The sequence below is a fragment of the Sarcophilus harrisii genome, chromosome 5, assembly GCF_902635505.1.
Source record: "Sarcophilus harrisii chromosome 5, mSarHar1.11, whole genome shotgun sequence".
NCBI lineage: Eukaryota > Metazoa > Chordata > Mammalia > Dasyuromorphia > Dasyuridae > Sarcophilus > Sarcophilus harrisii.
In genome coordinates this window covers 13,518,925-13,536,674 of record NC_045430.1, presented here as the reverse complement: position 1 = coordinate 13,536,674, position 17,750 = coordinate 13,518,925, and the positions used below count along the sequence as shown (strand labels likewise).

General features: G+C 51.2%; 1 protein-coding gene across 2 annotated transcripts in view; it reads left to right on the top strand.

Moving 5' to 3' along the window:
* The window catches only part of TRIOBP (TRIO and F-actin binding protein), a 71,805-nt gene that overhangs the window by 480 nt on the left and 53,575 nt on the right, over window positions 1-17,750 (top strand). For both annotated transcript variants that reach the window (XM_031940959.1, XM_031940958.1), the window contains exons 2-6: window positions 2,357-2,537; window positions 7,082-7,221; window positions 10,712-10,931; window positions 12,606-12,771; window positions 13,752-16,590. In XM_031940959.1, coding sequence (XP_031796819.1) covers window positions 2,415-2,537; window positions 7,082-7,221; window positions 10,712-10,931; window positions 12,606-12,771; window positions 13,752-16,590 — 3,488 coding nt within the window. In that variant the 5' untranslated portion in view covers window positions 2,357-2,414. The remainder of the gene's footprint in view (window positions 1-2,356; window positions 2,538-7,081; window positions 7,222-10,711; window positions 10,932-12,605; window positions 12,772-13,751; window positions 16,591-17,750) is intronic.

Below are 17,750 nucleotides of genomic sequence, written 5' to 3'. Positions count from 1 at the left end.
GGGGAGTGAGCCTGCTTTCTGCACGCCGTCCTTGTCAGGGCGAGAACTGGGACGACGAGGAGGGAGAAGGGAGGAGGAAATGGCCTTCCAGCCGAGGAGATCGCTCAGTAGGGGGGAGGGGGGGAAATGGCAAGGCAGATCCGGGGGGCCAGGAAGACCCCCCAGGGAGGACTGGGGTCCGGCTCTGCCAGAAAAAGACCTCGCCCCTCCCAGCCCAGCTTCATCCATCGGCCGGAGGCTACCCCGGGGATCCTAGGGAAAGAGGCTAGTCTTTGGTCCCTGGGAAGGAGGCTAGTCCTTGGTCCCTGGGGAAGGAGGCAAGTCCTTGGTCCCTGGGGAAGGAGGCTAGTCCTTGGTCCCTGGGGAAGGAGGCTAGTCCTTGGTCCCTGGGGAAGGAGGCTAGTCCTTGGTCCCTGGGGAAGGAGGCAAGTCCTTGGTCCTCGGGCCCAAAAGCTTGCCCTGAAATTCATCAGGGGCTTGTTGGGGGTACGGAAAAGGTCAGGAGAGAGCCGAGCTGCACTTCTGCCCCTGGCACCCCTGGCACCCACTGGCAGAGCCGTCCTGGGCAAGAGCTGAAGGGAGCGAAGAGGATTCGGGTCCGATTCCTGTATTTGGCACGTGGGGTGGGAATCTGGGTTCCAAAGTGGCTTCTCGGGCCACCCCCCAGATGCTAACGGGAGTCGAGGCTGGAAGCCAAACCTTCCGACCCCAAAGACTCCGCTCTTTCGCCCTAACTTTAAACCAGTCCCGATGAGCTTTGCTCTGCTCGCTTCCTTGGCCTGAGTGAGCTTTAGCGCTCTTGTAGGGCTAGGGACATAGAAATTAGTGTTGTTACGGGGGCCTTCCAGCTCCAGGGTAGGCAGAGGAGCTCGTCTTCCCTGTGCTCGGCTCCCCGAGGTCTGGGGGGACTCTGGGCCACTCTGGGTGGCCCAGGCTGGCAATGGGGCAGGGCTCCCAGCCTGGCTCAGTTTGTTTGCAAGAGAAAGGGTTCTATAAACTCTTCCCTTTCCCTTCCTGTGAGCTGCAAGAGGCAAGGAGAAGGAGCCCATGCTAGGGGCTGCCTGCTGCCTCCGGGAACCGGCTAATAAGATAATTATACATAACAGATCGGCTCAGCGAGTCTCTGAAGGATTCCTAAGTTTCTTCTTGGGCCTTGTTGGGCAATGACCCTGCCCCTGATTCAGACCGAGGCTAACAGTGCAGAGAGGAGGACGAGGTTGGGAGGGAGGGAGGCTGCTGCTTGGGAAACTCAGCTCTGGAACCGTCTGCTCTCTCTAGGACTTCACACTGTTGGGCCTCAGTTTCCTGCTGTGTAAAATGAAGGGGTGGGAGGGGCTGTTAAAGAACACCTAAGATTCCTTCTATCTTCAAAATTCCTTGTTCTAAAATCCCTCCTGGCTCTGACAGTCCCTCTTCTGAAGCCCTCTCAACTCTGAAACTTTACTATAAGGGATTCTTCTCCATTCTCAGGCCCCTCCCAGCTCTGGTATTCCCTGTTCTATGTCCTCTCCCAGCTCTGACATTCCTTATTCTAAGGGCCCTCCCAACTCTGATATCTCCTGTGCTAAACTCCCTCCTAACTCTGATATTTTCTGTTGTAAACTCCCTCCCAGCTCTGACATTCCTTATTCTCAGGCCCCTCCAGCTCTGACGCCCCCTGCTCTAAACCCTTTCCCACTTCTGACATCCCCTGTACTAAGCCCCTTCCCATCTCTGACATCCCCTGTTCTCAACTCCCTCCCAGCTCTGACACCCCCTGTTCTAAGTCCCCTCCCAGCTCTGACATTTGCTGTTCTAAGGTCTCTCCAGCACAGATCTCTGTTCCATGATCTCTTCAAGCTCTAGCTCTAACATCCCCTGATTCTGTAGAGCGCAGTTCCTTTTTTTTAGACTTTTTACTTTCAAAGGGATTCTGGATCTAAACAACCTACAAATCTGTTCATGGGAAGGATGTAAGTAAAATCTTACCATTCTTGTCTAGACTGTGTCTCTGTCCATGGGCCTGTTTATTCCTCCCTGGAGTATCCCCCTGATTCCTTATCACATCCTGGAAGTGAGCCTAGCTGTAGAACGCTCTCCATTCTATGTACAAGTGTTGGCTGATTCCCCCAGGTCTGGTTTGTCTAAGTGTGGAAAACCCCACTCCATGGATGACTGGCTACACAATGGTTTTTTCTTTTTCTTTTTTGGACGTAGTGATTACCTTTTAAATTGGCTATCATTGGCAGTGGTGAAGATTATACCTTTGATGGTCCAATGGAAGACCAGTTGTGTGTGTGTGTGTGTGTGTGTGAGTGGAAGGAGAGCACTTGGGAGCAGACATAGCTGACATCTGTCTTCTTTTTTTTGATTCTAGGTGCCTGCCAGTGAGTGGGTCCCATCCTAGGCCCACAGTCCTGGCCTAGATCTTTTCCATGATGGAGAAGGTGACAGACAATATCTCACGGAAGCACTCTGAGGCCAGTGTGTTTGCGGAGAGTCACTGCCAAAATTGTTCTGAGGTCCAGGAGGCCCACTATGACCCCGGCACACAGCAGGTAAGCCAACCGTATCAAGTCAGCTGGGTGAGAAGGATTGAGGATGGGGAATAAAGTCAGTGACTGATTCAGAAGGCCTGGAACTATCACCCATGCACAATATAACCTTGGACAAGTCAGTTCTCCAATTTAAATTTTCTCATCTACAAAGAGAGAGAGAGAGACAGAGAGAGAGAGAGAGACAGAGAGACAGAGAGAAACAGAGAGAGAGAGAGAGGAGATTGGGAAGATTAAATTAGGCAATCAGAGAAGTTTGAAAAAACAATCAGAAATGACACCAGAGATCATGTGGTACAACCCCATCCCCAAACTCAGATATAAGGTCTTTGAGGGCAGGGAGCGTTCAGGGGTTTATCTTTGTAAAACTAATCCCTGCCCAGTGCTACATACTGTAGGTGCTTAAAAACATGTGATTGATTTGGGTGAGTGATTGACCACTACCCCCTTTCAAAACATCCCTGTCTCCATCTCACTGACTTCTCAGCTGTCTGTGATACTGCTATGACCCATGCCCTTGGGGCTTGCCAAAGTCAGCTGGGACTTTTGGCCTAGGTTCCAACCCAGGAGGTGTCAAACTTCCAAAAAATCATGGAACTTTTGTAGTTTTTGTTTTTAAAATCCATTGAGAGAATCTAGAGCCAAGCACTAAGTGTAAAGAAGGCCTGAAGCTCTTTGCTGTTGTTTATGGTCACACTTGGGAACATTGCACAAAGTTTTAGACAAATGGTCCTTGAAGAAGGGAAATTAATCTGATTCTGGAAAAAAATTAGTTTCAGGGAAACTCTGAACAGAAAGAAATTGGTGCTTTTTACAAGGACACAGACAGAGCTGCATGAAGAGCTTCTTCTAGAATGCTCCGGTGGTTCTGGGAAATTCCAATGAGTTTTTATGTATCTTTGTTTTTTGCTTTGCTGAGGCACTTGGGGTTAAGTGACTTGCCCAGGGTCACACAGCCAGGAAGTGTTAAGTGTCTGAGACCAGATTTGAACTCAAGTCTTCCTGTCTTCTGGGCTGGTGCTCTATCCACTGCACCACCGAGCTGCCCCTTTCCCGATTTGTGTATGTGTGTGTGATCTTGGTAAGATGCCTTGGGACCCCAGTCAGCTCCCATGGAATCAAGGCCAAGTCTGTAGGACCCTGACGACTCAGTCGTTCAAACCCAATCAGAATTCTATTAAGCACCTTCTGTAGGGTTGTAAGGCACCGTGCTCCAAGCCAGGGAAGCAGAGATTAAAAAATGACTCAGCCCTGCTAGCAAAACCACACATAAACATGATAGAAAGTAGAGAGGGATTGGGGGATGGAAGAATTCCACCAATGGGCCCTTTGGAAATTTGAGGAGCCTTCTAGGGAAATTTCAGCAGAAGGGAGAAGTGGGAATCAGGAAATCAGCTCAGAGGAAGTGACATCTGATAAGGATTCTGAAAGCCCCAGGTGTGGAGCAGGGCTCGCTGGGACGGAGGGATAACCTGGGCACATGCTCGGAAGAGGGAAATGGCAAGCTGAGGTTAGGGAATAGCAAATGCCGACAAATGGGATGCGGGGCAAGAAGGAGAATAAGTTGCCATAGAGCTACGGGATCTAAGATCAGCCTGAGAAATCCTACTCTCACCCTCTGGCCGAAGCCACCACTCACTAGATCAAAAAGGAGATTTGGGTATTGAGCATGGGGGAGAAACTGAGGCAACCTGCATCATGGGACCGGCCCAGGAGCGGGAGCTATCGCTGTGGGTTCTCAGATCCCGGGGTAGGAGGGCGGATGGAGATAGAGTGAGGGTGTGTGAGAAGCCAGCTTCTCTTTGGGAACTGGGTCATGGCCCCAGAAGGGATTTGGGTTGTTCTGTGAGGGGAGGGAGGGGAAACAGAGACAAGAAGTCTGAGCACCAAATCAGAGAGAGAGAAGCGAAGGTCCCCTTGGGCGCGACAAGGGGGAAGGGTAGAGGGAGAAGAAAGGGCAAACATCGCCTGAGCTGTGCATCTGGTTAACCTCCCCACCGGCCCCTGGGGACAGCCTCCACCCACTGACCTGCTCTGATTCAGATCTGGCTCCGGTGAGGACACTCTGTCCCCAGCCACAGGCCCTCGTCCCCTCCTCCCCACACTGGGAAAGCCTGGAGCTCGAGCTCCCGGCTGTGGAGCTCCTACTGGGTCCCAAAGAGCCGGACCCTGGGAACGGCCCTCACGGGGGCTCAGGCATCCGCGGCTCCTTCTCCCCATCGGGGTCCGGAATAGAGACCCAGGGGGTTCTGGGATTGTCCTCTGGCCCGGGTCGGTCCCCGCTCACTGCCCTGTCCTCCCACCCCGGGGAGGCCGGTGGGTCCGGGGCACCGCGAGGCGCGGGCTCCGTCCCCGCGGGGAGCCGCGGGGTGTGTGGATCCCTGGGCCCCTCTCCCTGCTCCCTGGGGCCCTCAGGTGAGCTCGGCAGGTGTCAAGTTCCGGCCGGTTTCATTTGCGGCATTGTTCTTGGCCCGGCTCCGGCTTATGAAAGAGTAATGAGGGCCCTCGCTCCCTCCCGGCCAGCCCCTCTAGGGTTACTGCCGCTTCGCCGGGGCTGGGAGTCAGGGCCGCGGCGCGGGGGCCCGAGCATCGCGCCCCCCGGGGGGACAAGGGTGCTGACAGCCGGCCTGCCCTGCCCTGCCCGGAGCCCTCCAGCCTGCCCTCGGCACCGAGGTAAGCAGAGAAGGGGCGGGGCGGGGATGGAGGACGCGGGAGCCCGCACTTCCCCCACTCCTCGAGGGCTTGCGACGTGGTGGGGGAGCCCGGGCGGGGGAAGGGCGCTGAGCTGCTTCCCCCTGGCCCGGCCCAGAGCCGCCACACCCCGGGCCCGGTCAGCGGCAGGGGAGCCCCCGATCTCCCTCCATCACGCTCCCATAAGGCGCCCCCTCCTCATCCCAGAGTTCCCCGTTGCTCTCATCTTCCCTTTTTCTCTGCTGGCTGAGTCCCAGTTCCTTTATATTACCTCTCCTATACCCGCCTGGGGCCCTGCGGGGAGCCATGGGTCACCTCCAGGTCCGGCTTTGCACCTGTGGGATATTCTAGAGCAGGGACTGGGTTCTTGGAACTTGTTCTAAAATGCTCTTGGATCCTGGATTTCAGCATCCTCACCCTATGTCGTTAACGCTCCTAAAACCTGCTTCTGGGAAGGGCCAGGGAGGGACCCAGAAAGGGTTGAGAACCCCTGAATTAGCCTCTCTCCAGCTCTCAACACGCCTGGGTTCTAACGTTCTATGTCCTCAGCCCCCTTCCGGCTCTGGTGATACAGGCTTTGACATTCTGTGTTCTAAGATCCCTGCAAGTTTCAACACTCCGACTTAACAGTTTGATGTTCTTTGCACTCATCATCTACGTCCTAAAATTCCATGTTCTCTATTTCCCAGCTTTCCCATTTCCCATTCTGACATCCCTCTTAATCCTTCCCTTCTAAGTTCTCCAGTCTCTTCCAGTTCTGACACGGTTTTCTAAAGTTCCTCCTAGCTCTGGTACTTTAAGACTCAGCTCCTCAAACTGTAGTTTTCCACCCTATATAGGTTCCAGTAACTGAATGTGGGAGTTGCAAAATTATGATTTATTATTAGCAATTGTTTGGTTTGCTTACTTATTTTATATCCTTTTTTACCGAGGTCACCGGGGGCAAAAAGGGGTGTCTGGAGGAAAATAGGCCCAGTTCTAATTTATGAGTACATATACTATGAATTGTTATTTTATTATTTGTTAGCGTAGATTCTAAGTATTAATACTCTATGTTTTAACATCCTACCCTGATTTTTTAAAGTTCTAATCTCTGACATTTATGTTCTAAGGTCCTGCTTACTTCTGAGAGTTTGTGTTCTAACATCCTAAGGGTTCCCTGAGTTCTGATATTCCAAATCCTAAGAAATTTCTTCAATCTGACATCCTATATTCTAACATTCTATGTTCTGAAGTCTCTTTCAACTTTGATGTTCTACATTACTAACATTTTCTTTCGAAGTCCCTCTCAGGTTTGACATTCCCTGTTCTATCCCCTGTTCTAAGCTCCCTCCCAGCTCTGACATCCCCTGTTCTAAGCTCCCTCCCAGCTCTGACATCCCCTGTTCTAAGCTCCCTCCCAGCCCTGGCATCCCCTGTTCTAAGGCCCCTCCCAGTTTTGACATCCCTTGTTCTGGAGTCCTTCTGACATTCTGAAATCCCATGCTCTTTCTTTTCCCTCTTCCCTCCTTCTGTCCTTATTCCCTGTCTACTTTCTTTTGTTCTTCTGCACCCCATATCACAAGCACATCTCTCCACCCATGATAACAGCACACACATTACAAGGCACACTACAGGGATCTGTAAAGGATAAGCTCAACACTGACTTTTTAGCAACAGGAGTTAAAGCCGGAAGGACCATCCAGTCCAATCTTCTTATTTCACAGAGGGGGGAAAGTTGCTTTCATGCAGCCCCCCCCCCAAACACACAAAATCTCGCGTTTGCCCCCATTGAGGGATTAAAACAAAGTGGAGGAGCCCCCACGTTTGGGTATCTGCTCCTTCGTGTCTCAACAGCTACTCCTCTCCTTTTCCAGGAGACAGGGACACCTCTGGGGGCCGAGGTCCCTTACTGTGACCTGAAGCGAGGCCCGCAGCACCCCAAGGATACCCTCTGCATCTTGAGCCCCAGCTGTGAGTTGGTGGTGGCCACTGCTCTGGGGCATAAGCCTGAGAGGTAGGTCCTGGTCCAGACCCCTGCATGTCACTTTGTAGAGGGTGGAGGAGGAGGGTGGCGGTCCTCTGCTGGTCTCAAGAAGCCTTCTTCTGAACCTTGAACCCTGAACCCTGGCTGGCTCCTCTAGGCTTGCCCTTTGGTGACAGAGGCTCATCCTTGGGTGTGAAGTCCTTCCTATGCCCTCACCCCGTGGGCGCCAGAGAGCCCTGCCCTGTGGTCCGATTCCTGCTATCAGAGTTGTCATGCTGCTCCTCCCCCACTCTTTTCCTCTTCACCCCCTTGCCACCCCTTTGGGAAAGGTGATGCTGTACTGAACACATCCCTGGACTTGGAGACCAGAGACCTGAGTTCAAATCCTGATGTTTGCTTTCTAACCCTCTCTGTAGAATAGCGAGAACACTCTTGGTCTGCCCATAGCCGTCTTCCAGGTAGATCTTTCCTGATCCAGGTCACTATCTCTCCACAGAGTTCCTCATGAATTGTTGTGGCCAAAATAATAATAATGATGATAATAATGAAGACAATAATTCTCTGGAGGTATCATGATAGACTGGAGAATGTCCTGGACTTGGAACCCAGAGAATGTGGGTTCAAATCCTGTATCACACACTTTGTTATATGATCTAGATCAGGTTTCTTATTCTTAACAAAAAATGAGGAGAGAAGGGCTGGATTCAGTAGCCTTGGTCCATTCTGGCTCCAGAGCCATGGGCCTACACTAAGCTTGTCTCAAGATGGTGATGGGCTTTTTCCTCTGGGTAGGACCTCCCTGACCTGGAGTCCTACTGAGTCTTTTGGAGCCCAAGGTCACCTCTCCTGATGCTGAGCTGGGCTGCAAGAGAATTCTAGGATCCTCTCATCCAGCTCCCCATTTAATAGAAGAGAAAAGCAAAGCCCTGTCCAAGGTCACACAGCTAAAGTAGTAAGTGGTTGAAGCCGAATTCGAAGCCAGATTCTAAGAGTCCACAGTCAAATCCTTTCTTTCACACCTTTCGGTCTCCTTTATTATGGTTGTTACTCAACCAGTCTGTGGCAAGGCTAAACTTTCTCCAGGGTGAGGGCATTTCCAGGTGCAAACTCTAGACAGCCCAGGTGTCTCGTACAGTCCGGATCATATTTCTGCATTCTCCTTGCCCAAGTTCACAGCATCAGACGGCTCTCCCAGCAGCTCCTGGCCCCACTTCTTTCGGCTCTTCTGTTGCCCAGAAGCCCCCAGGGCTGAAATGTCTACTTGTTGGGTCTCTGCAGGCATTTGATCCTTTCGTTTTGAATTCTGGGAACATCAATCCCACTATTGACCTCTCCTCAAAACTAAAGGATTTTATCTTCACACTTCCAATTACTCAGCTGACCCATCCCAGATTTTTTTCCCTTTTTAGAAGGAAGGAAGGAAGGAAAGAAAGAGAGAGAGAGAGAGAATGGGAGGGAGGAAGGAAGGAAGGAAGAAAGAAAGGAAGAACGGGAGGAATGGAGGGAGGGAGGAAGGGAAGAAAAAAGATTAGTTTTCATGATAGATTTTTTAATATCACACTCATTTCAACTGACCCTTCCCAGAAAAAAAAAAAAAAAAGTTAAAGCAAAACCTGGGTCTCCTGTCCCAACACTTCTCTAGGCGACATTCCCCTGCCAGTCTCCCTCCTCCCTCTCTCCAAGAAAAGTGAGGTTCCTTCATGAATCTTTATCTGGAATTGGGTCATTTGCCATATTTAATCTGGGGTTGGCTGCCATTAAATATTGCTTTCCCGTCCACCATTGTGATCCCACAGTATCTTTTCTCTTTGCTGACTTTTCTCCTGTCTATGAATTTCTTTTCTTTTTCTTTCTTTTTTTCTTTTTCTTTCTTTCTTTTTTTTCCTGAGGCAGTTGGGGTTAAGTGACTTGCCCAAGGTCACACAGCCAGGAAGTGTTAAGTGTATGAATTTCTTACAGTGGTTATGTCTTCTGAGGCCATTGAATTCCATTCTGTTGTGATTCACACAACTGATGGGCATCTACTAGGTTTCTAGTTTAAGGAGTTGGAGGGTTTTTTTGTGGGGGAGGGTCTACCACAAACATTACTGCTATAAATATTTTGCTCAATGGGAACTTTACCTTCTATTTCTACTCCCCAGAGGATATGTGCCCACCAAGGAGATCTCTGGGTCAGAACCTCTGAACAATTTGGGGACTTTTCTCACACAATTCCCAAAAGTTGTATAGAAATATCAGGCTGACGGGCATCTCCAACAGCATCCCACCAGGGCCCTGACTACCCAGAGCCTCTCCAGGGTGGCTGGTTCCATCTTTTAGCCCCTTGGATCATTTGTTGGGAAGGGTATGACCTTTCTCAGGACTAATGATCCGGTCTGTCTTTCCACATGGTTATTAGTGATGTGCAATTCCCAGACATCCTGGGAAAAACTTCTTAGTCTTATTCATTTTGTCGGATGAGACTTCAAATTGTAGACTTATGGGGTCCCCCAGTCAAACCCCTTCATTACACAAAGGCGGAAACTGGCAGACAGGCTGGTGAATTAAATCCATTCAATACCCACTCTGTGCCAGGCACTGAACCAAGCAGCAAAATATCAATACAAATAAAAGAAAGGGACTTCCAATTAAATTATCACAATTATTATAATTAATAAGGAGCTTAAAATTAATAGGGGAAGACAATACAGAAAAGGGAGGAGGGGAAGGGAAGATGCCCATATCTGATCACAGCCTAGTTGGGAAGGGAAGGGAACATAGCTGGCCTGCCCTCACTCCCCAAAATGGAGGTCCCTTCAGTAATGGGACAAAGGGAATGGCATGGAGGAGGGGCGAGAAGGGACAGTCTAATATGGGCCATAAACAGCTGACATAGGAAGATAAATAGACATATTTCTAGTAGGAAAGTGGCAGGTGGGGCTTAAAATCTGGAAGATCTGATTTCAAATTCTGCTCCAGATACTTACAAACCTGGAGACACTAGGCAAGTCCCCTTCTTTTCTCTGTCTGCTTCCTCATCTGTGAAAGTCAAATCTCTACTGTGACCTTTACTAGCTTATGTGTCAGACAGGGGCTCCCCAGCCCTCGGCTTGTTCCGAGATCACTTTATTGAGCTTTCCAACAGGTCATTGTCCTGACTCTCTTTCATCGGAGTTCCCCTGTGGTCATATGAACATTATCATCCCGTCTGAATCTGAGATTCAGGGACAGAGATCATTACATGTATACATCTGTAACACACAGATTTCTGGCCCCCTGTCTGTCCGTTTCTCCCAATTCACCATCTCTTTTGGGGAAGGAACAGTTTCTGATTTAGAACGAGAAGGGAATCATTGAGTCATTTTACAGCTGGGAAAACTGAGGCACAGAGAAATCTAGTGATTTGTTCAGTCACATAACTATTCAGTGTCTAAGCTGGGATTTGAACTCTGGTCTTTCTAACACCCAGTCCATTGCCCTATACATTATACCGTAGTGACTTGCGCGTCTCGGCAGCAGCTGTTGTGTCTGTCTTTTCTAGTTTGGGGGTTCCAGTGGAGTGGCCCTCAGCAGAGAGCCCCGTGACCCAGCCTGGGTGCCAAGAGATTGGGAGTGGGGTACCCTACCTAGAGAGCCTCACCTGCACACAGCTGAGAAACTCCTCAGAGGCCAGCCAGGCCGGCAAAGTCGCTGCCAGCACCAGCCCTGACTGCAGCCCGGGCTCCCACTGTCCTGATGAGATCAGTACCCCAGACGCTGTGGTGAGCAGGGGCAGGGAACTCCTAGGGGGGCAGAGTGGCCCATCGGACTCACCCCAGCTCCCCAGACTCAGCCTGATCTGGTGGACAGAGCCCTGGGCTTGGCTTAGAGGGAAAACCAGTGACCACAGACAAATCCTTGCTTTCCTCGTCTCTAAAATGGGTGTGATAGAATAGACAAAGAGAGGATGGGGGCTCAGAGTTAAGAGGATCCAGGCTCAAGTCCCTTCAGTAACACCCACTGGCAGAGGGCACGAGCAGCAAATTGAGTAATTTCTTAGTACCCAAAATTCCAAGGGGAGGCTGATCTGCCATGGGAGAGGGAATTTCCTCACCCAGGAGTTCCCTTTTTTGGTGAAATCAGATCTGTGCCTAAGAAGCAATTTGCGCCACCACCTTACCAGGTTTGGTGTAGGTAGGTGATGAGCAATATAGACATCCTTTGAAAAAATGCTCCAGAAACACGAGCTCCTGGCCGAATCCCAGAGCTGACAGGGCTACCCGATGGGATCCCTGCCTCCTGGCCAAGTTCATTCTTGGGGCGAGCCTGTCTGGTTCCCTTTGGCTTTGAATTCTGCGTTTAAAATTAGGGGCTCCCTCGGGTGCCCAGAAGAAACTTTCTGTTCCCATTTTGGTCTGTAGATGGGATGGAGTTGGGGGCAGAAGCAGTAGGACGCTGAAACCCTTGGCAGAACTTTGCCCTGTGGCACCTGAGAATCAGGGCAGGTACTTAGAGGATCTTAGGCTCATCCTTTTAGAGGACAAAGGAAGCTCAGAGATCTTCCAATCTAATCCCTTCATTTTACAGATGGGGAAATTGAGGCTCAGACAGTGAATTGCCCAAGATCACAAAAGTAGCAAATGTCAGAAGTTGGATTGGATTTGAACCCAGGTTCTTAGGTCTGAGCTCCTTCACACAACATGATGCAGTCCTCGAGGGGTGCTTAGGTTTAACCTCATGATGGATCATATAAACATTGAGAGGTGTCCATGATTCATCTTTTATGAGAGAAAGCCAAATGACTATCTTCTAATTAATTATTCACTAACCAAAATTAGTAAAATGATTACCCCCAGAAAAAAAAAAGTCTAGGAATTTATTTCTTTCCAGTTTTTTAATTCTTTTTTGGTAACTAGTTTATTTTTCATTTAATTTTTCAGATTTTTAATTTACATTGGTATGTCTTGTTTTTTACATCATCCTTATTTTCAAATATATCCCCTCTTGCATCTATTACCCACCAAGCCATCCCTTCTTAAAAAGAATTTAAAAGCACTTCAGCAAAACTAACCAGAACATTACTCGAGTCTCTACACATGTCCCCCACCTCTGTGAAAGATCATAGGATCCTAGTTCTGGAAGAGATTTGAAAAGCTTTTAAGTACAACTCCTTCATTTTACAGATAAGGAAACTGAGGCACAGATTAAGCCACTTGTTTAGGGTCATAGAGCTAAAGAACAGAGATGAAATTTGAACCTTCGTTTTTCCGATTCCAGTGTTCTTCCCATTGTGCTACACTGTTCTGAGAGAGGAGGTCATTTTCTCATCCCTTCTTAACACTCCAGGAGCCCTAAACCCCTGCTTAGGCATTGCTCCCTAACCCCATGAGACCCTGGGATCAGGGCTCCTTGGAAGTATCCCCCTTCCCAATCTCTCACCCCTTGTGTCCATGTAGGACTTGGATGCTGCCGACTGGCTCAATAAGCCCCGGGACTCTGAGAGGCTCATCATGATGTTTTCTAGGCATCAGGAGCGTGCACAGGCTGATAGTCCCCGGAAGGCTCCATCCTCCATTTCTAGGGCATCAGCCTCAGGTGATACTCCGGGACTAAGGAGGGAAGGTAAGTTCTCTTCTATCCCAGGCTCAAGGAGTCCTTCTAGAGAGGGAGAGATGCCTGAAGTGCTTTTCTGAAAAGGGACAGGAATCCACCTTGGGTGGGTGGTTCTAGATCAAGATGGAAATCTGGGGGTGCAAGAGCAAAGAATTGCAAATCTGGGAAGGATGTCAGAAGATGACAAAGCCAGACTGGGCAGGAATCTTGTGACATCATCTATGAGAAGTAATCACTATGTCTTTGGGTTCTACAGGGTTTGGGGAGAATCATTAGTTCATATGGATCAGGAGACAGGAAATGTCAGAGCTGGAAGGGGAGTCAGAACAGGGAATGTCAGAGCTGTGAGAAGGGCCTTAGAACAGGATATATCAGAGATGGGAAATGTCAGAGCTGGGAGGGAACTTCAAACAGGGAATGTGAGACCTGAGAGAAGCCTTAGAACAGGGAATGCCAGAGTCAGAAGGGGCCTTAGCACACGGGTGTTGGGGCTGGGAGGGGCTTAGAACAGAGGATGTCAGAACTGAGAAGGACTTCAGAACAGGGGATGTCAGAGCTGGAAAGGAACTTAGAATAGGGAAGGTCAGAGTGGGGAGGGAGCTTAGAACAGGGGATTTCTGAGGAAGGAGGGACCTTGACAAAGAGAATATCAGTACAGTCAGTCTGAAGATCTTTCCAACTCTGACATTTTCTGTTCTAAGGTCCTTTTCTCCTCTAAATCCTATGATCCTAATATAGGAGCCTGTTTCTAGATGTGGATAATACATGAAGATGGTGAAATCAGGTCAGCCTCACCCGCTAACATGGAAGAACCATGTTCTAATCTCCTGCCTCCCAACCCAAAGTCTTCAGCAGCTCCAGAATGAGCTAGTGGGACTCTTTACTAAGAACTCACCAGGGTAAAAGGTGTTAGCTCATCAGCGATACAGCTCGATGCCTTACCTTGTTGTACCTTTGGTGTTCCAGTGTCCCCCCTCTTCTCTTTCCAGATTCTAGTCATGGGAACCAGAGTTCTAGGGAGAGCCGAGTTAAGTCTTGTGGAGAGAGTGGTTACTTCTCCTTGGAACGGAACAAGTTGGATTCAGCCCAGACCTCCCAAAGTCTACAAAGTGGATTTAGAAGTATATCACGAAACCCTGGTCCTGCAAAATCTGTATATCATGACACACCCCAGACCTCATCCTCGCAACGATCCACCCAACGGGACACTACCAGGTCTTCATCTCCCCATCGCTCTGCCCAACGGGACACTACCAGGTCTTCATCTCCCCATCGCTCTGCCCAACGGGACACTACCAGGTCTTCATCTCCCCATCGATCCAGCCAATGGGATACTACCAGGTCTTCATCTCCCCATCGATCAACCCAACGGGACACTACCAGGTCTTCATCTCCCAATCGCTCCGCCCAACGGGACACTACCAGGTCTTCATCTCCCCATCAATCCACCCAAAGGGATGCTCCCAGGTCTTCATCTCCCCATCGATCAACCCAACGGGACACTACCAGGTCTTCATCTCCCCATCGCTCCGCCCAACGGGACACTACCAGGTCTTCATCTCCCCATCAATCCACCCAAAGGGATGCTCCCAGGTCTTCATCTCCCCATCGATCCACCCAACGGGACACTACCAGGTCTTCATCTCCCCATCGCTCCACCCAACGGGACACTACCAGGTCTTCATCTCCCCATCAATCCAGCCAACAGGACGCTACCAGGTCTTTATCTCCCCATCGCTCTGCCCTACGGGACACTACCAGGTCTTCATCTCCCCATCGATCCACCCAAAGGGATGCTCCCAGGTCTTCATCTCCCCATCGATCCACCCAAAGGGATGCTCCCAGGTCTTCATCTCCCCATCGATCCACCCAAAGGGACGTTCCCAGGTCTTCATCTCCCCATCGATCCACCCAAAGGGATGTCACCATAGCCTCTTCTCCACATCAGGCCACCCAAAGAGATACCACCAGGGCCTCTTCTCCTCATGGATCATCGACCCAAAGAGATACCACCCAATGCTCTTCTACCCAACGAGACAAACCTAGACCCTCTTCTACTCTACGAGACAATCCCAGGGCTTCCTCTCCCACCCAGCCCACCCCAAAGGACAATCCTCGAGCTTCTTCGAGCCAACGAGATAATCCTCGAGCTTCTACTCGAGACAACCCTGGCACTTTTTCTTCTGCCCGATCCATCCAGCGGGACAATCTTCAGGCTTCCTCCGGCCAACGGGATAACCCCAGAACCTCTTCTACCCGAGACAATCCTTGGTCTTCCTCTCCTGCCCGGACTATCTCAAAGGATAACCCTCGGGCCTCTTCCACCCAGCGGGATAATCCTCGATCTTCTTCTATTCAGAGAGACAATCCTGGGTCCTCCTCTCCCATGCGATCCAGCCAACGGAGCAACCCCCGGACCTCTTCTTCTCACCGCACTAACCGTGACATTCCTTGGGCCTCCTTCCCCCTCCGCCCAATCCAAAGTGATGGACCTCGGGCTTCTTCTCCAGCCCGCTCTAAACAGAGCGAGGTCCCCTGGGCCTCCTTTCCTCTCCGGCCGGTCCAGGGTGACAGTTCCCGGACGTCCTCTCCCACACGCTCATTTCAACTTTCCTCCAAAACCAGCCAATGTGACACTCTAACTCGGGGTTCCAGTTGCCAGAGCGGCCCTCGAAGCTCCACCCCACCTCTCTCTTCCACACGTACTGCCTCCCAGACCTCGTCCCTCTCGCGTTCCACCTCCCTCGATTCTCCTAACCCCCCCTCAATCGTGTGCATTGGGCACCGAGATGCACCCCGGGCATCCTCGCCCCCCCGAGTCTCTCAGCATGACCCATTCTCATTCTTCCCTGATCCCCCTGATGATGAGAGCCAATTCCCCCATCACGAACCCCCCTATATCCCTCCAGCTGTCTGCATCGGGCACCGGGATGCCCCTCGGGCCTCCTCGCCCCCTCGCCACTCCCAACACGACCCTTTTCCTTTCCTCCCAAATACCTCAGACACTGCAGAGAGCCAATTTCCTCAACATGATCCTCCCCAGATGCCACCTCCCGTGTGCATCGGGCACCGGGACGCCCCCCGGGCCTCATCTCCCCCACGCCAGTCCCAGCAAGAGCCTTCTCTCCTCTACCAAGATGTCCCTGGAGCTAGCTCAGAGAGCCTATCTCCCTCCACAGGTTCTGTGCACGAACCCCCCCACATGCCACCTCCCGTGTGCATCGGGCACCGGGATGCCCCTCCCTTCTCTTCTCCCCCACGCCACACTCAGCATGACCCTTCCCTCCTCTACCAGGACCCCCCCGGGGCCAGCTCTGAAAGCCTGGCCCTCTCTATGGATTCCCAGCATGAGGCCCCCCAGATCCCCACTCCTGTGTGCATTGGGCACCGCGATGCCCCGCTTTTTACTTCCCCTCCACGCCAGGCCCACAATGACCCTTCCCTCCTCAACCAGACCCCTCCGGGTGCCAGCTCCGAAAGTCTTACCCCTTCTGTGGACTCCCTCCACGATAGCCTCCAGCCCACCCTCCACGTATGCATTGGGCACCGAGATGCCCCACGTGCCTCCTCCCCACCCCGCCACTGGGACCCCCCGGGGGCTGCCAGGTATTCCTCCCCCCAGCCAGGGCCCTCTGGTTCCAAGGGGGCTGGCAATGGGGAGGGCAGACATAACCTAGAACGGGAGGAGTACACGGTGTTGGCTGATCTCCCCCCTCCCAAGAGACTGAACCAGAAAGAGGCCGTGGGCAAGCCAAACGGCAGTGCCAGCAACCGCACCCGCAGTCCTGGGCGGACGGAGGTGGAGCGCATCTTTGGATATGAGCGCAGGTGAGTCCTCAGGGTCTGGGATCCATCGGGCCTCTCTGCCTCCTCAGAACAGGCGAGCAGCCCCAGGCCTGAGCCAACCTTTGAGGGAGCTCTCTCTCCAGCATGGAAGGCAATAGCAGGTTTTCTCCCTGCGTAGAGAACTGAGCCGGGGGATGTCCTACACCCCTGCTGGAGGGAGCCAGAAAATTTCATCCTTCTGAACTAGGGAGGTGAAATAAAAATCCTCCTCTTAGGTTCAAAAAATCAACGAGAGAGGGGCAGCTAAGTAGTACCATGGATGGAGCGCTGGCTCTGGAGTCAGGAGCAGGATCCGGCTTTGTTTCCCCCCCCCCCAAAAAAAAGAGAAAGTTGGGGGTGAATAGTGGTTTAGCAGATGACAATTGTAATCAATATGATAATGATTTGTATTTTATCTACTACAGAGCAGACACCGTACTAAGCATTTTACAGATATTATCTCACTCGATCTTTACAACAACCCCTGGAGGAGATGCCATTTTACAGAGAAGGAAACTGAGGCAGGCAGCGGTTAAGTGGTTTATCCCAGGTCACAGAGCTAGAGAGTATCTGAGCTTGGCCTGGAGTTTGGTCTTCCTGACGCCAGATGCTGATTGGTCACTAGCATGACAAGGTGGCCTTCAAGGCTGGCTCGAGTTCCCCTTTAGAGAGCAGGACCCCCCAAGCCCCCCCCCCCCGACCCTGCTCAGATCACAGAGTGAGCATCAGGCACTAACTGAGCGCCACATTTTAAAGGGAGCCTGGGTAAATTGGAGCTCAGTCATAAGGGACCTGCACGGAGAAGGGTCTCAGGACCACAGACTGGTGGAGGGATGGTTATCTGAGGGAGGGACCGGGTGGAAGGTATGGATTATCCCGCTTGGCCTGAAGGGAGCGAGACTCTCAGGGCCGGGAACTTTGGGGAGGAAGTTGCAGACAAAGGGATTCTGGCTTGATGTGAGGGTAAACCTCCTCACGTTGAAAAGTCACAGGTTTATAGGAACCTAGATTTAGGATAGATTATAGGAACCAGAGGGGGAAACTGAGGCTCAGAGGTGTCCTATGATCCCAGCTAAGATGTATGAAGCCATCTAATTCTTTAAAGTGGAAAAAACAGAGATTAGGGAGAGGGGATAGGATTGTAGACCCAGAGCTGAACAGGA